This window comes from Harmonia axyridis, chromosome 3, assembly GCF_914767665.1.
Source record: "Harmonia axyridis chromosome 3, icHarAxyr1.1, whole genome shotgun sequence".
In the NCBI taxonomy this organism is placed as follows: domain Eukaryota; kingdom Metazoa; phylum Arthropoda; class Insecta; order Coleoptera; family Coccinellidae; genus Harmonia; species Harmonia axyridis.
The window spans coordinates 33,577,008-33,602,735 of NC_059503.1; the positions used below are offsets into that span (position 1 = coordinate 33,577,008).

Consider the following 25,728-nt stretch of genomic DNA (forward strand, 5'->3'; position numbering starts at 1 on the left):
AATTTCGCTATAATAAGTTACTACTGAATTCACAAAACTTTGGCAATTTCGGTTTGGAAACTAACCAAAATTAAACTTAAATTGAAGACATAAATGATTTGTTCAATGTAATAACAACGAGAGTTTTGTGAAAACCACCTTGTTCATTCTCTCATGTTTTTGTGCATTAATTCTGATGAGTCAGATATATTTATGGTTTTTATGTACATTTTTGGCTTGTCTCCTTCAGTAGTAGCTTTTATAATATAATTTGGAAAAAATATTTTCTATAAACTCAAATATTGAATTACGAGATAAGTTGAATTTTTTTCATTATTTGGATACAATAATGATAATTTGTAATATGCATATCCTGGAATTGAAATGGAAATTGAATTAACGAATGATGATAGAACAATTTATTTTGGTACTGAAACATCCAAGAAAAGTTTGTAACAGAAATATTATACGTTTAATCTCTTTCAAGCGTTCATATTTCCAACGGACTGATACCAAATATGGAACACTCGATTGTGATTAATTTTTCCAATTATTTATATAACAATTGCAATTATTTAAACTTCTGTCTTTTCAGAACTGACCTCAACGGAATAACACAATAATTTTACCATATTTTTTCTTTGAAGTGAATTATTGACCTAAAGAAACACCAGAAAATACAAAATCTGATAATCTCTTCCAATCCTTCAATTCTTTGAGCATAAGGTTTATTAATATCTTTGAACTCAAGAAGAATTCGATGTTTTAGACATAATGTTCTCAATAATTCTCATTTTTAGTCTAATATATTTTTTCAAAGTTTCTGAACACTTCCTTTTGGCGTGAAAATTGGGCAATATTCGAACACGGATCTGCTAGTTTTCTGCTCATTATAAATATGTACCAACTTCAATTCTCCAAAAAGATCTTCTGAGGTTCTCAACTCAATTTTCTCCACATTTATCGAAGCGCTCTTTGCAGTTCACATTTATTTGGTATATTTGGTTAGATTTCTGGCTTCTAGATACCACTGAAATTTGTCCTAAATTCCTGCCAGAATTGATAATTTCATAACAGATATGGTTCATTCAAATTGGCAGGTACTAAATGAATTCTATTTTGTGTAGTTAGTGTGTTAGTTTTTTCTATAACCTTTTGCATGAATTTGTTTCAGCCACTTTCTTTTTCAACCATTATTAGTTTAAGTCACAAACCTTGAGATCTTCAAATTTAAGATTTTCATTCATCAACATATAATTCAAATAAGCATAGATCTAAAAATTGATTTAACGTAAAGCCCTTCCTTTTTTTCTGTTTATTCAATTAATGTTGATTTTGATGTATGGTGATCTCATAATAGTAGTTTGTCCTTCATCTACAGGTACAACGATTCACTTCAGGGTTAAACAGTGACTTAAATGAGATGAAAGATATAGCCAGTTCTAAAGTTAAAACTTCCAGTCGAATTTGATGAAAAAAGATAGAGGAGACTGTTTCAAGTTAAGTACAGCATTACATCTCAGAGTTTTCTTCATTTTCCGGCTCCTCAGGAAGGGTGTAGACTCCGGTTAATACTACCCCTTCCAACACTTCTGGTATTTTTGTAGAGGTTACTCCCTCCAAACCCATATCGGCAGACGTGGGAGTACCCGTACTAACCAGCGTCTCCTCTGTCAGATTCCTATGGTAAAAGTTGCTATTTTTCACATTGAACTGTCATGAGGTTATATTGTAAGGGTCAGATACGTTGACGTCGTCAGAGAAGCTGTTGGAGCTGAGCTTAGGCAGCATCTTTTCCTGGTGGTGCCGCAGCCTATGCACTATCTCGTCGTGAACTACGTTGAAACACATGGCAGTCAGGGCCATTCCACTCACAATGTAGATTGAGCAAAACCAGATGGTGGCGTTGGAGTTGCTTCTGAACATCCGATCGTTGCCTGGTATCATGTTTCCGAAACCGATGGTTGTGAGACTCATGAAGCAGAAATAGAAGCCGTCTAGTAGGGACCAGTTCTCCAACCTGAAGAGAACAAAAGTTCCTATACAGATGTATATGAACATCATGCATAAACATAGGAGGACCGGCGCCAATATACTGCAACCGTGGATGGAGATTTTAGATTCGTTATCGGTGGCGCTCAAACTGTCTAACTCTTTGAACATTCCTTCTTTGTTGGGGGAGTGGATACTGTTAGCATAAGTGTTGGATCTAACGTAGAAAGGTTCTTGTAAACCTAGCTGCTGCTGCATCTCCATCTGTTGTCTCTTCCGCTTTTTTCTCCTTTCCTTTTCCAGCATCTTCTTCTCGTCGTAGCAGCAATAGCCACAGTTGGAGCACAAGCAGCAGCAGAGGGCTCTGGAAAATACACCTCTGGCGACTCTGCTGAGGATGGAGCCGATACTGGAGAGGTACAAAAGAGTGAGAGGGATTCCGAAGAGGGCATATATCATGGTAACGATTTTCCCTAGGTTTGTTTTCGGAGCTATACTTCCATAACCTGAAAAAGAAAACAATTTGAGTTGTGGAACATTATTGAATAATTGAGGTTTTTGGAATAAATTTTATTCAGCTTCTTGTGGAAAAAAGTTTTATTCGCAAATTAATCAGATGATCGATAGAGCAGTACATTGTGATTCTTTTATTTGAGAGGTTTATCCCATTCCAAATGGTTTCTATGTATTGATATTGTAGAAATCTGAAAATATTTTTAGGAGGAATATCATTGTCTCAAACACCAACATGCAAACTTTCAGCACAAAATTATGATTAGTTTTCCATAAACGTCTAATAGGCCATCGCGTTGAATCACCATATAAACTGATGATAAATTTTGGAGGGAACAATATTGCCTTTCGATTTTGCTATTTGACCCTAGGAATAAATGAATAATGATGCGCTATTTGGGATAAACCTTTCAGATGATACGATATAGAGAAGGCAGCTAACCAATACATCGAGGGTCGAACCACTGACTAATTGAGCCGATCAATGAATCCGATAAAACACTAAATTATTAACAGATCAATTAAGCTTTAGCATCACATCCACTGCTTTTGTTGACCTACGATAAAAGCCTGACCATCAGTAGTTTTTGATATGCGGTGTGCCGGTCGATTTGTTCGGAGAGCATAGAATTTGTCACAAACTAAGGGAAATAGGACATTTTGGATATTTGTTCGGTTGGCATAACCACAAATGGACAATTAGGTGAATATTTATGAATGAAAACATACCAAACGTAAATTTCAGAGATCTACATCATTCCTGTTTACATGTTCACATCATCAGTTTTTTAAAGAATTGTAACATACTCCTCTCAACATTTATGTTTTAGGAAGAAGCAACCTAGATTCATTATGCAGAAGAAAGCCATTTACATTATGAGAAGAAGGAAGCTGATATCTGGCACTGAAATCATGATGCTTATATGCAGCATTCAACAATTTGGCAATATACTGTATTATTTTCTGTGGTGTTAGTAGTCATAACAAAAATTTCTCTTGGAACAGAAAGGCTATTAGAATTAGAGCCATATGAAGCATGAAACCTCTGTCAATGTGATGAATTCTAAAGCCCAAATACCATGCTCACAATATTAATACCAAATAAGAACTGAAAAGAAAAAGTCTACAGGATTACTTGGTTACGAGTAAGGTGAAGCTGTGTTAACGACATCGTGCTAGTTTTTGATGAAAGCAAAAATATCACAAAAATATTTGCTCTAGCAGTTCCAGTTTCTGAGCTACAAGGTAATTTACAACTTTTGCTTTTCAGATTTTGTGGAATATATTAGTTAGTTAGTGACCCATTCTGAAAAAGAATTTGAAACTGAATGGATAGCTTGAAAATCACCATAAATTGATAAATTGGACAACTATTCACCAAGTGCTCAATGGTATCTTCTACACTACTATGGAACAAATTCATTTTTAGCTAAACAGACCATTTTAAGGAATAATCCTGAAAAACGTCTATTTTTGATTTTAATTTACCGTATTTTAAAATAATAATCTAATATATAGGGTGAATTACTTTCGAGTAATGACGTCACCGTCATTTTTTTTCAAATGGAACACCCCCATTTTGTCTCAATTTTCCGATTAGGTACTCTAGCTGAGCTGATTCCAAAAATGTATCACATGTTGATTCCAATTGGTACAGGGTGGACAAAAATACAATTGTTTTGTGTGTGCTTATAAAATTACGCGTAACATTCTTTATTAGTTAAATTAACAATAGGTATTATAAAAAATACTTATTGTCTAGCGGCAATAAACAAATAACGACATTTCAGAAAAAACTAGAACTATGTTTTTTTAAATTGATAAGAAGTAACTTATTTCATATTCTGTCTGCTAGACCACAAGTATAACCGAACATGTTTGGAAACAGCTCGTTTTTTAGTAATCTAAAAATGTAACAAACTACAGGGTGTTACATTCAAACCAATTGCCGCTAGAAAATAAGTAATTTTGATAAAATTGTTAATTTAACTAATAAAGAATGTTACGCGTTATTTTATGAGCATACACAAAACTATTGTCCACCCTGTACCAATTGGAATCAACATGTGATACATATTTGGAATCAGCTTAGCTAGAGTAATCGGAAAATTGAGACAAAATGGGGAGTTCTATTTAAAAAAAATGACGGTGACGTCATTACTCGAAAGTAATTCACCCTATATATTAAATTATTATCGTATTATTACCGTATTTTAAAATACGGTCAATTAATATCAAAAATCGACGTGTTCCAGGATTATTTCTTAAAATGGTCTGTTTAGCTAAAAATGAATTCGTTTCATACTTTACGGATACAGTGTATATTTCATATTGCAACTTGAATATGTTAACTCGTAAACTCCTGACTTACTTGTATTTGGGGTTGAGTCTTTTGGATTGAACAACAACGATGACATTTTATTTATAATAAAATAAAATGTCAACGTTGTTGTTCAATGCAAAAGACTCAACCCCAAATACAAGTAAGTCAGGAGTTTATGAGTTAACATAATATTCAACTTGTTATATGAAATATATAGGACAAACAGGACGTCCATTCAAAACTAGTATTAATGAACATTGAATATATTTATCCAAAAATAAGCGACTCTCCACCTTTGCGACACATTGTTTAGATAATAATCATCCTTTCCCTACAATTGATAATATAAAAATAATACATGTAGAATCAAAAGGCAGAAAACTGAACTATTTAGAATCTATTGAAATTTATAAATTGTTGAACAGAATAAGTTTTAAAATTATGAACGAACAAACAGAACTCTGTTATTCTAAAATATTCAATGCTTTCAAATAATTCCTGGAAGTTAGATAACGGTCTAAAATGTTCGCTATCTACCGAATATAGCCTCTTTCCTGGGTTTTCCCAAGTGGGTACCACTTTTTTTCCTTTTTTTCATAAATGTTCCGTACAATTTGTAGAATCTTCACAGTGTCCGAAGATGAACTAGAATAAGTTAGAAACCGCGGTTACACAATGTAATCCTTAAATTGTTATTTCAATTTGATTGGTAGTAAAACTAATTAGTAATAAAAACTTGTTTTTATATTTTTGTTGGTTATAACATGTTTATAAACAGAGACCCCGCGATATAACACCACTGAAATAAATCAACAACCTTCCCAACGTAATAATCGGCCCTCAAGAACGTAATGAAAGTCATAACTCAAAACCCAGACTCCGGAAGAAACGGAAGATAAAAGGACATCATATTTTCCGGCGAGGCAAAAAATTAAAATTGTTTCGAACAAAGTTCGAGAAGTCCTCGGCGTGGGAACCCTCGCGCCGCCCCGCAACCGCCGCCTTCCGGAAAAATGGCCCTTGTCACGACCCGTCTCCGGTCCTCATCGGCTAATTTCCAATTATCTGGCCATCTGACCCGTGACGACATCAGAATTCGAACATATTTCACTTCTGTGGGGTCGGGAAAAATCCTCGACGAAAATCACTTGTCGCTCTGGCGGATGCTGCGAAGCGTCGTTCTGCACCATTTTCGCCACTCTCTTTCAACCGGTTGGCAAATTAAGGAGTTCCCGGCTTCGCTTCGACTTTAATTAGGCTAATTTCCACGGGAAAAAATCAATGATCCATCCACGCTGAATGAATAGATTTTACGGGCTCTTATATTGTGGGACGTGCTATTGATTGATTTCAAGTAGTTGGTATGATCAGGACTGAAGGAACTCCTATTTCTGTTTATTTCTCTCTATGGAAATACCATTGGAATAGCACGATGAAACAATGTCCACTGATTGAATTCACCCTAGAATTCGGCTATTAATATTGATTGAAAGAATTGTGATTTTCGAATAGTCATACCCATTTGTGCCAGTTGTCCACAGATGCGAGGACGTCACGAATAATATTTTTTTAATAATAATAATAATAATAAAAAATAACCTTTATTGATCCCATAAGACATACAAATATGTATAAAATAAGTCAAAGTGAAAAAAGTAAAGAAAAATCAATCCTAATACTATAACTAAGTAAGAAATAGGTTTCTATCAGCTAGATATTCACTAATGGAATAATAGCATTTTTTAAGCAATTCACATTTTACCAATTTCTTGAACCTTATTACACTCAACAGTTTAATAGAAACAGGTAAATGGTTGTACAAAATAATTGCCTGGTAAATAGGAGAACATTCAAATTTAGTTGTTGCATGAGCTGGAATACATAAATTTGTAATATTTCTGGTGGAATAGTGATGGAAACCTGATAATTTAACCATTAATTGTTCATGTTCCTTTTCATAAATTAAACATCTGTAGATATATAAACTAGGAAGAGTAAAAAGTTTATATCTTCCAAAAAAAGGCTTACATGAATCACGTGAATTCAAGTTGAAAATTAAACGTAATATCCTCTTTTGAGCCACAATTATAATTAAGAAAGCAATAAACCAAACTATAATAAATACTTGAAATGGACTCTATGGATAACGAGTCTTTAATTCTGCTGATAGCGTAATAAGAAGTAAGAACTACCCAATATTTTACAAACTGACTCGACTTGGTGATCCCATCGCAGAGAACAGTCCAAGTGTATTCCCAAAAACTTAACAGTATCTCTGGAAGTTACTTGATCACCCAAACATCCCAATACCAAACGATCCGTATAAGAGTTGCGAATGCGAAAGTATATACATTCAGTCTTGTTGATATTTAAAATCAAACCATTTGAGTGACACCACTCCACAAGCTTGCAAATAAGTTTATTACATATTGCCGTGAGTTCATCAGGACTCTGTGCTGAGATCGCCATCGACGTGTCATCAGCAAATATAGACAGGATACCTGGATCAATATAATCCGGTAGATCGTTTATAAACAAAAGAAATAGGAGCGGTCCCAGCACAGAGACCTGAGGAACTCCTAAATTAATTTTACATGAAGGGGACGAAGCAGCACCCACTCTAACAGTCATATTACGATTAGTGATGAAACTAGTCACCCACTCAAGAAATATGCCACGAAAACCTACATTATATAGCTTACTCTCTATGAACTCACATGAGAGAACATCGAAAGCACGTGACAAATCAAAAAAGAGCCCTGCAACGAAAAGCCCCTCGTCTAATTTTTTATAAATGAAGTTGACAAATGAAAAGGAAGCTGTTTGAGTGGACCTACCTTCTCTGAATATCAGTTTTCTCTGATGACCAACTTTGATTGCAGTATCTTCTAATTCGTTTAATATTTACTACGCAACAATCATCGAATAATTATACGCATTTCATTCGCTTCCAATATGCCCATATTCAGGTGGAAATTAATAAAAACTAAATGAGTTTGCTTATCGGTCAGAGAAGCACTTGAGGAGTGAATAAAACCATTATAAAATGGATGTATGAGATGCTGAAGACGAGAAGAGCTGAGACACAGGTGGGTAATCAAACCACCTCTGTTGAAGCCACTCGAGGAACACCTCAAGGGGAAGTAATATCTTCCTTTCTATGGAGCCTAGTAGTGGATGAATTACTCAACAGACTCATAGAGCTTGGCTTCAACTTTAAAAGCTATGCAGACGATATAGTCTTAATAGTTGAAAGAAATTCGAGAGCACCTTATGCAACTTAATGCAGGAGGGTCTTAGAATAATTGAACAATGGTGCTTGTCAGTGGAGTTGAATATACACCTATCCAAGACCACAGTAATCCGGAAAAGGAAACTTCCAGCTATGAAATCCCTTTCTCTAAACGGAGACATCATAAAGTGGAAATCAAATATCGGGGAATAACACTAGACAGCAAACTTCTGTGGTGAAAACACATTGAGGTTACGGCTAACAAAGCCACAAAGGCCTTGATGGCGTGAAGACGTTTGGCTGGTAAGACTAGGGAATGTAACCCAAAAATACTGCGATGGATGTACGTCATGATTTTGAGGCCGATAATAACCTATGGAGCAATAGTCTGGCATGTTAGAGCAAGTCAGCCAGCACGAGAAAAACCCTTGATACAATACAAAGGTTAGCCTGAGTTTGTATCACTGAAGCTATGAGATGGTGCCCAACTAGGGCATTGGAGATCATCACAGATCTCACACCTCTTCATCTAGTAATAAATAAAGTGGCCTATGAGGCCACTCTAAGACTATCTAGGGAATGTACCGGCAATGAGGGAATTAGGAATAAGAGACCTCGGTAAGGTTAGCTCCCGGCCGGCCAGCTCCAAGGGAACCATTCATTCCATCACGGTCAAACACACTTTCGTCATTTTCGATTTTTTGATTTAATTTCTGGATGTGTGAACGTAATAAAATTATGTTCATCTTATAGAGAAATGAAAGATCTAGCGAAGAGCAATTTTTCGATCACATAGGCTACATTTAGGGCTTGATCTCAGGATGGAATTGAGGAATTTCAAGCTGGCCAAAGAGATATTCGTGATTTTTATATTTTTCGAATGAGCGGCTAAGAATAGATTTGAGTTAATATCAGAGAGGAATATGAAGGCTATAAAATATAAATTTATCGTTCACATTGGTTACTCCCTTAGGGGTCACCCTTAGGCCCAGCTCCAAGACCTGAATTGTATGATCGCATGCCGGCCTGATAGTTTTTCGTGATTTTCATGTTCAGGTCATTCCATCCTGAAATTAAGCCCTATATGTAGCCTATGTGATCGAAAAATTGCTCCTTGCTAGATCTTTCATTTCTGTATAAGATGAACCTAATTTTATTACGTTCACACATCCAGAAATTAAATCAAAAAATCGAAAATGATGAAAGTGTGTTTGACCGTGGTGGAATGAATGGTTCCCGTGGAGCTGGCCGGCCGGGAGCTAACCTTACCGAGGTGAATAAGAGAGCCTGGTCCTTCTTGACTAATTATATACTATCAGCGAACCTTCCCAGTGACGGGATGATAAAAAAAAATTAGCATCGAAAAAACATTCATTACGATATTAAGTAGAAAAGAAGATTGGGAAAAGGAGTCTACAATTCCAGTTTTTGAAAAAAAATAACATCAAATGGTATACAGATGGTTCCAAAACCACGACGGGGACTGACGCTGGAGTATTCGGGACTGGTACCAAATACTCAATATCGCTTGGCCACTGTCCAAGTGTCTTTTATGCAGAGATATGTACTTGCAATAGAAATATGTGTAGAAATTAACATAGCAAGAAACTATCGAAAATGTGATATAGCGATACATTCCAATAGTCAGGCTGCAATTGAAGCACTGAGCTAACATATCGTCGATTCTAAGATGGTATTGGAGTGCCGAATAAAACTTAATGAAATAGGTAAGAATAACAGGGTCTTTTCAATCTGGGTTCCCGGCCACTCGGGAGGGAATGAATAGACCAACACACTTGCCAGAAAAGGAGCAGGGCCGTCGCTAGCCAAACTGCCGCCCTAGGCACAGACCCAATTTGCCGCCCTACAGAATTCGTTTTCAAAGATTTAGTGTGGAAGTGTGAAAAACTTCACACTCTTTTAAAAAAGTATTTTGGGAAACAAAAAATGTATTTTGAATGTAATTATTTTTGATGGATTCCAATTTTAATACAATAGATGATTTAGGATAAGTGGAATGTAAAAAAATAAACGTGGTCAACTGAATTCTCATGAATAAATGATAAAATCGAGGATAAAATATATGCATTGAATTCATGTTTCAGATCCTTATGATGACTATGACTACCTATAACGCTCGAACATTTCCTTTTTTTTTTGATATGATTAAATTAAACAACCGAATGATACGAATGAACAATTATTATACAGGGTGTCCTGTAAAGACCACGTCAAACCGAGGGAGAATGTAGATCAAAGGATAGCCCACCTGCTATGACAAAATTCCCATTATAAAAGTCTTACCGTTTTCAACATATTTTTTTTTTTTGAAAATAATGAATTTTTTCCCCTTCCAATAGTTTTGCCCTTACGGTTGGTACAATTTTACATCTTTTTGGTTAATTTTTTCTGTAAAATATTGCTGAAGAATGATTTCAACGTTTACATTAAAAACATCCTCCGAAAATTTTAAAGGGGGGGCTATGAGAAATATTTTTATTGGAAATTTTGGTAGTGGCTTATTTTGTTCATAAAGTTTAGGACATCGTAGTGAAAAAAAAATATACCGAGCTACTGCTGCACATTACACCAATAAATTGTCTATTTTATAGTGATTTCAAAGAGGTATCACACAAGTCATTTGTTATTCAAAAAAAAAAAAAGATATGGCTGTTTTTATCCAAATGGGTACGTTTCTGACAAAATCAAGTTTGTCAATTCTGTTAAGAAATTTTCGATGTTGCATTACTTAGTGAACAATGGCAATTGTTTACGTGCGAAAATATAATTCGCATAATTATTCACCTCAACGAAATTCAATTTTGCCGGCAAATTTTGGAAAACATCATGCAGATCCAGATTTTTTCAATAAGATCATTTGGAGCGACGAGTCTTTCTGTACCAAGGATGGGTACATGAAGACCTAAATCCTCTGGACTTTCAATATTGGGGCTGCCTAAAAGACAAAGTATACGCAACACCCATACGTGATGAAGCCGAATTGCGGATGCGTTCTCTCAATTCGGCTTCATCACGTATGGGTGTTGCGTATACTTTGTCTTTAGGCAGCCCCAATAATAAAAGTCCATAGGATTTAGGTCAGGTGAACGAGGAGGCCACAAAATTTCACCTTCTCTTCCAATCCACCGGTGGGGATAAGTTCTATTCAAATGTGCGCTAACTTCGAGTCCGTAATGTGCTGGGCATCCATCATGTTGAAACCACAGACTACGTCGCAGCGCCAGTAGCACATCTTCCAATAAAATGGGCAGCTGGTTGGTTAAAATTTCCAAATAATTGTTTGCGTTCAGTGATGGCGGCAGTTCGATCGGGCCCAAAATTACACCATTAAATATTCCAGTCCATAAATTGATCTTGAATCGATATTGTGATCTATTTTCTCTCACCTCGTGTGGATTTATGATATTCCAGCTATGCAAATTGTGGAGATTCATGTACCAATCCTTGGTACAGAAAGACTCGTCGCTCCAAATGATCTTATTAAAAAAACCTGGATCTGCATGATGTTTTCCAAAATTTGCCGGCAAAATTGAATTTCGTTGAGGTGAATAATTATGCGAGTAATATTTTCGCACGTAAACAATTGTCATTGTTCACTAAGTAATGCAACATCGAAGATTTCTTAACAGAATTGACGAACTTGATTTAGTCAGAAACGTACCCATTTGGATAAAAACAGCCATATCTTTTTTCTTTGAATTACAAATGACTTGTGTGATACCTCTTTGAAATCACTATAAAATAGACAATTTATTGGTGTTATGTGCAGTAGTAGCTTGGTACATTTTTTTTCCACTACGATGTCCTAAACTTTATAAACAAAATAATCCACTACCAAAATTTCCAATAAAAATATTTCTCATAGCCCCCCTTTAAAATTTTCGAAGGATGTTTTTAATGTAAACGTTGAAATCATTCTTCAGCAATATTTCACAGAAAAAATTAACCAGAAAGATGTAAAATTTTACCAACCGTAAGGGAAAAACTATTGAAAGGGGCAAAAATTCATTATTTTCAAAAAAAAAAAATATCTCGAAAACGGTAAGACTTTTATAATGGGAATTTTGTCATAGCAGGTGGGTTATCCTTTGATCTACAATCCCCCTCGGTTTGACGTGGTCTTTACGGGACACCCTGTAGATGCTACAGATATTCACGATGCAAAGATGTTTAAGATTAGTAAATTTGATAAAAATATCCTTCCTGAACTATCGAGGAAACTTTGTACCCATATTTTTACAGAACAAAATATAATTGAATTTCTCTTTTGGAAAATTCTAGTATCGCTTTCTGAATTACACTTTCAATACTTATCGGGCTGACACCTTCCTACCCCCACCCTAAACACCGTTTTTATTTAGTTTTAAATTTCACTCGAGACGCTGCAGTCGTAAAAATTATGTATTTCTACGAGAGATGACTCTGTCGACTATATTATTTTCACGGATTGTCAAACATTTTATGACAATAATATTTACATGCATTCGAGAAACTCTGTTATATGTGATTTGAGAAGACAATTTTTTATGTTAAAAATGGTAAATTTAAATTTGAATTCAATTGCTATACCTGTTTGGAAGATTTTCAAGCGTAACTATGAATAAGCCCAATTTCATTGGTCTACCAAGCGAGGTGTGGGCAAAGTGCCGTGAGAGATAATATTTCCCACAGTATGAGCAATACATAGTTTTGAAATTGAGTAAGCTATGAAGAATACGCTACTATTCATAGCAGTTGTAGGAAAAAATTTTCTTTTTTGAAAGAATGAAGGGAACGTTTATTTCTATATCAGCCCTTTTTTTTTCAAATTAAAGTTTCTCAACTAATGAGAGAATCCATCAGTACGTAACTACTTTGGGGTATTGTTTTAATCTTTCCTGAAAGTTAAAAAAATCCACATTTATGCTTCGAAAATAATTCATGCAACCCGTTTGAAAACCTACCATTGGAAGGACAACTTCCTCTCTCTGTCTGCCTCTCGCGACAACTCTATTATGTTCTACAGGGGATATTTACGTTCAATAAACTACCTCCACATGTTCGTTTCGTCCAAATTCGCCATTTACAGATAAAACTGGTGGATAGAGCGCGTGAATGCAATTACTACGACGTTTAATAGTCCGCGCATATATTAAATTCGTAGTTGGTATGTTCGTGGTCTCGCGAGTACAGCGGCGTAGTCGCTGGGATTTATACCGCCATATTTCTGGGGGGGTCCAGAGATTACCAAGATTAAAATAAATCGCCCTATCCAGACGATAGGACGTCGTTACTGCTTGGTCTGGATGGATATTTATATCGTAAGACGAGATAGAGGATGTTAAAGCGCCCTCTAGCGTCGCCTTCGTGAATATGAAATGGCGACATTGGGGAATTGTAATACTCTATTGAACATTGAGGGGGGGTGAAATCATTTTGAATGGTTTTCATATATTGTCTGGATGAAATATTTATGGGCTAAATTATTACTACTACATACAACTTATATTCTAAGTCTGCGACTTCCCCATGGAGAAGACTATCTTGACGCTAACTTTTTTCATTTCCATCCGATTTCAATGGAACAAAGCTTGAATGTTACTCCTAGCTGATGTTAATCCAACTATGAAAACCGTGATGAAATCCATGTTCCTAGTAGATTGGAGATCAACGGGTATAGATAATAATAATATAAACACACAACAATTTATTTCAGAAAAAAGTTTTTGTGTTCTGTTCCTTTTTTCTCATCGCCTTCACAAATTTGTTCATGAATTTATGAAATGTACGAACCCATGTCTATTGCTCTGTTGAATGAAGATTTACACATATAATTCTATACAATCTATGGAATCCATGGAATTGAAACTGAATCTAAAAAACGGAGTTGAAAATACAAATCTAACAACAAATAGTTTTTTTTTTGGCACATATATTAACAGTGATTAATTTATGATAATAAATCACAATAGAATTAGGCTAGAAAAAGTATTTTGAATACCTATATATGAAAATCCCTGGGAAGTGAACCTTCTATCTCAAAGGGGTGCGTCTTTATCACTAGGGACAGCCAGGCCACGCTGAGGTCCCTGGAATCAGATATCCAGGGGTCTCTACTGACATGGGAGCCGTAATACTATAAAGCAACTGGCCAGAGGCTATAAAGTAACTCTATTATGGTTACCGGGGCATTGTGGTAATGAAGGAAATGGAAAAACCGAAAAAGGCATCAAGGTTGACACCTGTTAGTCCTGAGCCCTTCTGTGGGCTTGGAAAATACTAATACAAGACAACGGTCCAATAATGCGGCATCTGGAGGAACACTGACCTTTACCAGAAAGTTTCTGAAGCTACTACTAGCTGACCTTCGGGTAATGGTGGAACTGTTGATAGAACACTGTCAGCGCAAATATCTTTTGTACCACATGGGTAAGTCAGCAAATGAGATTTGCAGACTCTGTGCGTCGTTCGGTCAAGTTGTCGAGTGCGGAAAAGGCACTTTCCACATGAGTTAGGAACAATATTTTTCCTACTAGCGTAAATGAAACACTTTCACGTATAGTTTTCGTTTTGATACCGACTGATGTTATATTTTTGTGCGCTCCGCCGCATAGAGAAACGTTCGAATTTTATGATTGGCGCATAGAGACATGCCAAAATTTTATGATTGATGCGACTCTTTAATATTTGCTTGCGGAAAAAACCCTTGATATTCACTTTCCGCACGCATATGTGTGCGGAAAGTAAATAGCAGGGCTTTCTTCCGCACAAGTTTGGAAAAGTACAACTTTCCAAACGCCAATGCGTGTGGAAAGTAGAACTTTCAAAACGCTAGTAGGAAAAATATATTCTGTGGACGAGATCTAGGCCTTAAACTTAAGATTTTTTTCCTGAGATGTTACGTGCATTCAATTTTTTTCTACGGAATGGAAGTTTGGACATTGAAGAAGATCGATACCAGAAGGATAGAAGCATTTAACATGTGATGTACCGCAGAATACTAAAAGTTTCGTGGACAGAGAGAGTAACGAATGTGGAGGTTTTGCGAAGAATGCAGAACGAGAAGGAATTGGTACTGACTATTAAAAAGCGCAAACTGCAATACCTAGGACATATTATGAGGGGAGATAGATACCATTAGCTACATTATTGTCCAGGAAAAGATAATGGAGAAAAGATCAATAGGAAGAAGAAGAAACTCATGGTTGAAGAACTTGAGAGAATGTTACAATTGAAACTGCCAATTGTTCAGATCTGCAGTATCGCAAGAAGACATAGCATTGATGATAGCCAAACTTTGGAACGAAGACGGCACCTGAAGAAGAGGAAGGGTTTTTCAATAAGAGATTTCATTTTGATAAAAAAAAAAACCAGTTTATTTTGGGAGAAATCAATTGAGATCTATTTGATTGTAAATGAAAAGGTATGCCATTAAATATGAAAAACGATTCAACCAAATGGCCGCCACGGCTACGGTTGCTGCACTATATCTTTTTCATGAAATTTTCTATGACCAATTCGCACATGGGCAATAATGGCAATTAAATAGGCATATACCTTATATTTCACGTGGCCTCAAAGGAAAAAGTTTTAAGGTGTTGAATCACATGATCTCGGAGGCCAATCTCCATCACCATTTCGAGAAATTACGGTCAGGAAACTTTTCTTGCAAAATTGCGATTGTCTCGTTGTTTGTGTGAAACATGATAGGGTCCTTGTGTTAACTGAAGTAATATAAATATTATTGAGCTTTATCCGTACATTTTGAGTCTATTCTAGAGTAACGATGATTTTTAGTAAATGTTCAATAATTCTGAATAAATTTTTGCATTCGAAGATACTCTGGAAAATTGAAAATTTGAGTGACTGCTTACATTTTGGAGAAATGACATGAATATGTGTAGGATCCAGTTACTTATTGTTCCCTGTAAATAATTGCGATGGTCAACCGGATGCTTGGAGACCTATTAGTTTCTTCTAGTGTCGAGGGCATGACAGTTTCGATTGATTTACAGGGAACGAATTGTTATTGTACATATAATGTGAAAAGGATGTGTAATTCTTCGGGGTGCCGAAGATGTGTCATATCGGTTGTAAAACTTAAGAGATTCACTGGGGTTGGGAAAGTTCGAGAACAAGACGGTTGTACCAGATGTGTTACATCTGTGTATCAGGTTCTAGTCCTTCTAGAATATTCGATTTCCAGGAATCCGCGAAGATCTTTGTGGGCGGTACGGCCAAATTCTTATTGGACTAGGGGATGGTACTTTCCCTAAGGCTGTGGTCAATCCGAAAGAAGGGGGGTCGATATTCGAGACAGGGCAAGTTCCAATCGGCAGAGAGCACAGTTCAAATTAAGCCGAAGACGGGTACAGTTTAACTTAAGTCGAAGACGAGTCAAGTTCGGGCGGTCAACTTAAGACGTAAGACGAAAAGACGTTTCGCGGACTAGATTAAGACGAGTCGCGAACAAGTTACAGACGAGACGACCGAAAACTTGAAGTACGACGAAGACGTTTCGAGTAATCAACAAACGAGTTAAAGACGAAATTCAGTACCGTAGTGAAAAACTTGTAATTAAGACGTAATTAGGATCTTCTCAATACTGATTTTGTACTGTATGAGTGTGGCTTTGTAAATAGATGTAAATAATTGAAAAGAGTTTAATTATTACAAATCCAACAAAGTCACGGAGAAAAAGACGAAAGGCCAGGTAATCGAATCATACCTCTAGACGATCGATTAACCAAGCCTACATATGTAACATTCTTGGAATGGTAACTTTAAACTCAAGATTTTGTATTCAGGAGGTGAAATTGAGAGTAGTTAAAATCTATTAAGTCTTTAGAAAACCAACATTCAAACAAAAATCGAGTGGGAACTTGCGAGTCGAATAATATGCTCTTCTTGAAATTCTTAAGAAATAAACACATAGGTAAGAGGGATTTACCTGTGGCTACCTACATAATGAGTAGACAATGGCGACCACTCGAGAAAATTACAGGGTCTCAATGGGGGGTATACTCCATTCTTGGACCAAGTTCCAGAACATCAATCTGAATTAAATTAGATAAACCCAACTTCTTCCTATCCGTGTTTCATCGCCACTTATGGCCACCCCGCAAAAAACGTTCTCTCGGCTCGAAAATACCGAAGAAACTCCAATCTCGAGGCAGAAAAGAAACAAAGGCACATTTCAGGAATAATTCAGACTGCCGAAAGGCATAGTCGGCATTGACCTGAAGCCGTAGAACAGGGCAAAACGGGAAATTGGGGAACGTTAAACGACGCGGTTGGGAAAACGGAAGAGCTATCACGTGGTTAGGAGGAAATGTTCCATTTTCTCCCCAAGCCGGCAGCACGATGTCCCCCCCCCCTCGAATTGTTGGGAACTGAAAGCAGTAGGAGACGTCCTAGTGTGATGGCGTTAGAAATAGGGGTTACGGCAACAATTAAACAGCCATGTTAGGAGCAATTCTCCCATTGGTGTTCTTCCTGATTCCTGCTGGGATGGTTTTTATGTGTCTGGATTGCCATTTAGATGCCAGTCTTAATTTCAAAAAGAAATAATGAATTGACGAAGAGTACATAAATCCACAAGGGTAGATGTAATTATATGATATGGCCCCATTCGAATCCTATTTATTATTTCATATTTCATTATAGACAAATTGTCAACTCAGCTATTATATTTATATGACGTAGCAAGGGAGTAGATTTTTTTTTCTTGGGTGGGGTAATCGAAAAATTTTTTTTAAGACGTTGACTCATATCTGTGATATGAGAAAGAAAGGTTTAATAACGAAGTTCGAACCAAAAATTACCCGAAATGAAGGCATTTTTTAATTCGATTTTTCATACCATTCGATAGTTCCTGAAGTGGAGGTAGAGGAAAAATGAAAAATTCCTTGAATAATTTCAAGAATAGAATATCATAAATTTGTGCCCGCAAATGCTTTGTTTTCGAGATACAGGGTGTTTCTTGTGGTCCCACTATTTCGATCTTCTCTTCAGATTGGATAAATAAGTACCAAACTTAAAATTAATAATTTATTCCTCACCGCTCACTTATAATAATTTTCCTGAGGATTACTGAAGAATTGATTGACAAGAACCGACAAGAGACCATAAAGTGTAATACTGGACCACAGTTTTTTTTTACATTTTACTTAACTACCAGTGGTTCGCCAAAAAAAGTTCTGGTGGAAAGAAGCGGGCACTCTTCCAGAGAAAATATCATCAGAAATGTAGATTTGCATTCAAAATTAGCATAAGATGAAAACTTAAAATTGTTATATCTATGCCAAATTTGAGTTAAATATCTTGTGAAGGGTAGGTGCTTTGAGAAAAAAACTTGAACTTTAACATTTTTATCTCGAAAATAAATCGTTTATACCTCCAGTTTAGGAACATCCTGCATAGTCAATTCAAAACTGATGTTTACAAATAAATTACAAATTGAATGAACTACATCGAAGTGTAAAACACTCCACAGAACATTTTTTGATGCGGTTCAGTTCTTCAATAACTGCACTATTAAAATTTTGTGAAGAAAATGATACCAAAAACCGAAAACAACGGGTAAGTGAATAACGATAATGAATGAAAAATCCCAGATGGCAAAACAAGGGAGGAGCCGACAAAACGGGTAGATAAAGGAAAATAATAAACCTCGGTCAAAGACGTGCTCTCAGCGCAATAAAAGTAAGCATCTTGAAAGCGTTAATAAACTCATAAACCGTAAAAGGGTTCGATTTCTTGATGTCGTGTCGATTTCAAAGGAAAGTGTTGAGAATTTACTCAAATACGAAGAACGAAAATTCTTTCATAAAATGAACCAATATTTTATGGAAGAATTTTCGTTATTCGTCTTTGACAAAATTCTGAAATTTTATATTTTGTAAATCTTGGTAGGGTGGTATCAAAATACACTATTTATACAACCAACTGTTTTCCAGAAAAATTCAAGAGACACGAGTGAGGAACAAGGTGAAAGATTTCACCAAGATATTAAAGTTATGGAGGACTGCTATCAAGGAAGATGGGACATGTAGGTACATGATGGTAGATTACTGCTGGAGTTTCAAAAGGGACCGTTCAAAAAAACATTCAAGAATGTCGCGGAAAAGAACCTTTTCGAAGTGTTAAGTGACTATTTGATTCTTTCAATGTTTTTTTTTTGTTTGTAAGTACGACATAATATTGTATTTCGTATAACTAAAATAAAAACTTTCGTATCTACTTTCGTTTACTACACTTACGGATTTGAGTTAAAATAATGCAACTTATATTCCTCTAAAACTGTATATCTTAAAAATTTGAGCTCCTAGGTAAAAATGAATACGTTATTTCATGGAGATGGCGCTTGTATCGGTTTAGACGGTGTTAGTTTGGGCTCCTCGAATTTCATTAAATTAAATTGATCCCTTATCAAATATTTAAAGACTGTATTACAGAAATATTAACAAACTACCTGTTCATTATTTGAAATTAATTTGGAATTAGTACATTCACCTGAACATGGGTAAACCGACGGTGAGTGTAAAAGAAGTAAGTGAACGAGTTGACAGACTATCGGAGGAATTCAAGAAAGGATTCGATGACTTCAAGGTACAATTTATAAAAACCCAATCTACATTTGTCCCGGCTGATGGTCCTAATATTTTGGAATTGTTCGAAAAGTTCGAGACTAAAATGAATGATGCAATTTCCGAGATAAAAAGTGACCTGAATCAAATGAAGGATGACATGGTACGTACAAAAAATAAACTGAAGGCTTTAGAAATCAAAGGAAATTCAAATATTCTACTCGTTCATGGCATTCCTGAAACAGAATCTGATATTATCGTCGATGTTTGTAAAATTTTTAAGAATCAGATTGGCATTGATATTTATAAGAACGATATAAATAGCTGTCAACGTGTGGGAAGAAAAAAGATAAACTCTGATAAGAAGAAACCGCGACCGGTAGCTGTTGATTTCTGTCGTCGTTGGACTCGTGATGCGGTGTTTGTAAACAAACGAAAACTTAAAGGTTCGAAAATACTTATTACAGAATTGCTATCTATTGAAAATTTGTTGCTGTTGAAGGAGACTAAGAGAGTTTTCGGAAAATCTGTGTGGACTCATAATGGCTTGATCTATTGTGATATGAATGGTAAAAGGGTGCACATAAGAGATAGGGAGAGTTTGAAGGACTTTGAAGATTGTGAGCGATAAGGGACTAATCAATGTGACTCCAGGTTGTACATTCATTAGATTTTGTTTGTATTTCTTTCTTTTTATTTTTTCTCATTGAAAGTGGTATAATGATATTCTTTTCGTGTATTTATGTATGAAAACTATTTTTGAGAATGTATAATATTGGAGCCCTACTTGCATTTCTTATTTAATTTTTGCTAATCAATGTGACTCCAGGTTGTACATTCATTAGATTTTGTTTGTATTTCTTTCTTTTTATTTTTTCTCATTGAAAGTAGTATAATGATATTCTTTTCGTGTATTTATGTATGAGAACTATTTTTGAAAATGTATAATATTGGAGCCCTACTTGCATTTCTTATTTAATTTTTGCTTGTGCAGTTTGGGGATCGGTTAGTACCTGGTGGGTACCCCTGGTGCATTATCATTTTGTTATTACTTTTTTTATTTATTCATTTCATATTTCAATTTTATTCAGAGATATTAGACTGACATTTGTATAGTCATGGAGCGCGGGCTCCTCCTTTCTTTCACCGCAGCAATTCTTAGCTATTAAATAATAAATTAATTAAAGATAGTAAATAATAGATGCTAATTCTATTTTGCTCCTTTTTTCATTTATAATGAAAGTATCTCATTTGAACGCAAGGTCAATGCTGAATAATTTCAATGACATTTCTACATTAATTCTGGATAACGATTTTGATGTTGCAGTCCTGACGGAAACATGGCTTTCTTCGTGTATCAGTAATGATATAGTTCAAATTGATGGATATGATTTTTTGAGAAGTGATAGAGATGGTAGAGGAGGCGGAGTTGCTGCGTACATTAAGCAAGGTATAAGATATGAAGAATTCGAAATTCAACAACACATAGGTAATTGTGAATATCTTTCAATTAAATTCAGGTTTAATTCTCGCACAGTGACAGTTATTGCTTTTTATCGGCCACCTCATCTTAGCTTGAATAAGTTTATAGAGGATGTAGATAATATTTTATCAGTTGTGTGTCCTACCACTGATGAAATTTTGTGTCTGGGTGATTTAAATTTTGATTTTATGAGATCTATTGGTCCTCTGCCAACTTGTTTCGAATCATATGGGTTGAAACAGCTTTTGAATGAACCTACAAGAATAACTGAAACATCTTCAAAATTGCTCGACCCTATTTTTTTCAGTAATGAAGATCTTGTGATTGGGGTGGGTACGCTCGATACGTCGCACATTTCTGACCATAGACTGGTTTTTATAAGTTTGAATCTTAAAAGGAAAAAAATGACGCCTAAGATTATAACCTATCGTAATTTCCGTAACTTCAATATCCAAGATTTTCAATGCGATCTTGAGAGGCTACCCTGGTTTCACTTAATATCTGAGGAAAATATTGATGAAAAGGTTAAGTTTTTGAATTCTTTTATCCTCGAAACTTTCGATAAACATGCACCCTATATCACCAGAAGGGTAACAAAACCAGCAGCACCCTGGTTAACAGACAACCTTAGGTCTATGATGAAGCAGAGAGACCTTGCTTTACAGAAATTCAAAAAAACTCGATCTCCTGAGAACTGGAACATTTATAAACAACTTAGAAATCTGACGGTCACAGCCATACGTACTGAAAAAAAAATCTATCTTAATTCTGTAGCTGACGGGCGTAATTCTAAGAAAGCTTGGAAGGCCTTGAAAGATCTTAACATTTGTGCATCTAAATCTACATCTTTGCCCTATTTTCTTAGCGATCCGGAATCGCTAAAGAACTATCTTTCTTCGATTTCCAATGGTCATAATCGGAACTGTAGCTCAAAAATAGAATATTATTCAAAGAATTCACATCCTGGAGGCACTTCGTTTCATTTTCATTTGACCACTATTCGGGAGGTTGAGAGTATTATTGATGGGTTTCGTAGTAATGCCGCAGGTATTGATGGGATAACTCTTAAGATGATTTCATATTGTAGACCAATCATAGTAAAATATATTGTACATATATTAAATGTTTGCATAGAACACAATTACTTTCCGTATTCCTGGAAGGTAGCTCTGGGAAAACCAATACCCAAATCTAGAAATCCTCGTGATTATTCTGACTTAAGAGTAATTTGTATACTACCACTTCTATCAAAGATTTTCGAGAAAGTTCTGAGTAATCAAATAGAGCAGTATTTCAATATTAATGAATTGCTTCCACAGACTCAGTGTGGATTCAGAAAGGGGTATAGTACTGCGACAGCTCTTGCGACGGTAATAGGTGATATTATCGAAGCGTATGACTCTGGTTTAGCGAGTATTCTTGTCCTGCTCGATTACACTAAGGCCTTCGATACCTTGAATCATCGGTTGTTATGCGCAAAATTACAATATTTTGGTTTCCAACCAGAGTCGGTGGAACTGATGTATTCATACTTGACCGGTAGAGTTCAATATATATCGATTGGCGATACTGTGTCGTCTGCTTTTGATGTTCTCGCTGGGATTCCTCAGGGGTCCGTACTGGGGCCTTTGCTTTTTATAATATATACATCTGATATAATAACAAGTTCCAAATATTGCAGTGCTCTGGCATATGCAGACGACACACAGTTATATTACCGATTTCCTGGGGGTACATATGAAGAAGCTTCCCGTAGAGTTAATGAGGATTTGAGTCACCTGGAAAAATTATCACGCGAACACAATTTAATACTCAATCCCAATAAATCAAAAATTATGTGTTTCGCCAGTAAAAGAATAAGAGAATTTTTGACCATGAATATGAATGTAGTCATCGACACCCAAAAGCTTTCTTTCGCAGATCAGGCCAGAAATCTGGGCTTGATATTAGATACAGATATCCGCTTCACGGAACATGTTAAAAATTTGCTTATCAAGGCTTACTCTAACCTAAAATTAATTTATCACAGCCGCCATCTCTTGGATACTAGAGCTAAAAGAACTTTGTGCGAGTCACTTGTCCTGTCACAATTCACATACTGTGATTTCATTTATGGTCCTTGCCTCATCAAACTGGACAAGGAGAGAATACAGAAGGTTCAAAAATCCTGTTTTCGTTTAATTCACGGTGTGAGAAAGTATGAACCTATTTCCCACAAGATTAAGGAGGACAAGTGTCTTAATATGGAATCTAGGCGGCTATATCACTTGGGTTCCTTTACTCATGGAATTGTCGTTAATCCCAGTAGTCCATATTTTTTGAGACGAAGGTTTGTTCGGCATAGTGCTGTACACTTCAGAGCCACGCGATATAATGATAAATTCATATTACCACATCACAAAACAGCTATGTTTACGAGAGGTTACATTTACCAGTCCATTTCACTATATAATGCATTACCTTCTGTCTTCAAAATACTTAATATAAATAAGTTCAAATATAAACTTAAGGACTTTTTACTGAATAAGCAATGATTCACTTTGACCTTGTATTTCTATGTGAGTGTAATTATATATATGTCTTTTTTTTTTCTTTCTTGATTGTTTTGTCCTTGCTGTGGTGGGGAGGGGGTGCTGGGTGCTCTCTGGTTCACATATCGCATATTACTTTTATTTCTGCCATCTCGTTATTTCAATTTTCATTAACCTTATGCATTATTAGTCTGGCTTCGTACATCATTGTGGGGTTGAGTTGAATAGCTTGCTAGACTTCGCCCTTGATGTCATGATTGCCAGGCATATTACAATCCTGCTTCTCTGAATAAAGACGTTATTTATTTATTTATTTATTTATTTATTTTATTTATTTATTTATTTGAATTCAGGACATCAAATTGATATAGGATCGACACCAAAACAGCTGTTTCCCTGTGTATTATTCATCTAGAAATAATATAATGTTTTTCAAATAAATCAAGTTCCTAAACTCTAACCCAAAACCATTTGAATGACCTCGTTTCCTATAGATTTATACGTGAGGAGACGTCAATCGTAAGCATCTCCCAGTATATCCCTTAAAATCCCATCAACGGATAACCAGGATCCCACGTCCTTCCTCAAGGAGAATCCCCCAATCCGAATCCTTGGAAGGAGTTCAATAGTAGACAGCAATCAGTGCAGATAAGGCAAACTGACTGAACCAGTATTTTCTCGATTTTCTTGAAAGGCTGCGACACCACGTCCTAGTTCGGAAAAGTTCCGTCAGATAACCGAAAACTATTCTAAAAGCCGCCTTCCAGAAAGCGGGACAGATAAGAAAAGGGTGGAAAAAGTTCAACAAGTCTGCGCAGAGATCGAAGGATGTGTAATGCGAAGTTCTTTGGTAATGAATAGGAATGGGGTGTGGAAAAACGAAGATGCGCCTTCTGGGGAAAAACTTGGAAGGTTGTTTTTTCTAAAGTGTCTTGTGACTTATACATATGGGTTGGAGTTTATTCAATATAAAAAAGAATGTCTATGAATTTCAACGTTTTCGTCAGTTTTCTGAAATAAAATTTTATCTGTAGTGATTTCAATAATTATACATATTGTGAATTGTACAGTGCATCCCATTTTGGGTGAGACAGCCAGGTTTCTCGCTTGTTATTTAAGATAGAGCCTTGCGGTTTTCACGTTCCTGTCCTACTTTTTCGTGAAACTCAAGTTGGTCTAATCAGATTCTGCATAACTGTTTCCGTTCAAAAGATACAGGGTGATTTTGGAAATTGATACTTTTCGGACCCCTCCTTTATCTCCGAAATTATTAGAAATAATGCTGAGCTGAAAACTACGTCTGAATCAGAATTCTGCGTAGAATCCAGTGGCGTACTCAATTTTTTTTTTCGGGGTATGGTTTTGAAGATTCAACACAAACTTATGTTTTTTTTAATGGAACACCCTATATATCATTACTTCGTTGAATTCGTTATTTTTTCCCTTCGAAATGATATATGATACTATGTAGGTAGGATGTTTAGAAATGTTAAAAAAACACTAAAACGTCAAATAATGATGATTTCTTGTTAATGGGCAATGGATTTCCCATAGAAAAGAAGAATCAATAATGATAACAATAATTTATAGCGATGACAGCTAGATCAGATTGGTTTTTTCCCTCCAATGCCTACTTGATAAAACAATGCTCCCAAATGCATAGTAGCCATAATAACAACAAGGATGTTTGTGTCATCAATGACCTACTACTTTTAAAATTCGAAAGTAATAATCCTCTTATTGAAACATAGAAAATTCATGGCCCATTTACAAAAAATCATCATTATTTGACGTTTTAGTGTTTTTTTAACATTTCTGAACATCCTACCTACATAGTATCAACGAAGTAATGATATATAGGGTGTTCCATTAAAAAAAATATAGGTTTGTGTTGAATCTTCAAAACCATACCCCGAAAAAAAAAATTGAGTACTCCACTGGATTCTACGCAGAATTCTGATTCAGACGTAGTTTTCAGCTCAGCATTATTTCTAATAATTTGGAAGATAAAGGAGGGGTCCGAAAAGTATCAATTTCCAAAATCACCCTGTATCTTTTGAACGGAAACAGTTATGCAGAATCTGATT

General features: G+C 35.7%; 1 protein-coding gene across 1 annotated transcript in view; it reads right to left on the minus strand.

Annotated features, from left to right (window-relative positions):
• Positions 1 to 383: 383 nt before the first annotated feature.
• The window catches only part of LOC123677188 (TWiK family of potassium channels protein 7), a 109,896-nt gene continuing 84,551 nt past the window's right edge, over positions 384 to 25,728 (minus strand). The window contains exon 5 of the mRNA XM_045613761.1: positions 384 to 2,477. Within this exon, the coding sequence (XP_045469717.1) occupies positions 1,696 to 2,477 (782 nt within the window). The 3' untranslated portion in view covers positions 384 to 1,695. The remainder of the gene's footprint in view (positions 2,478 to 25,728) is intronic.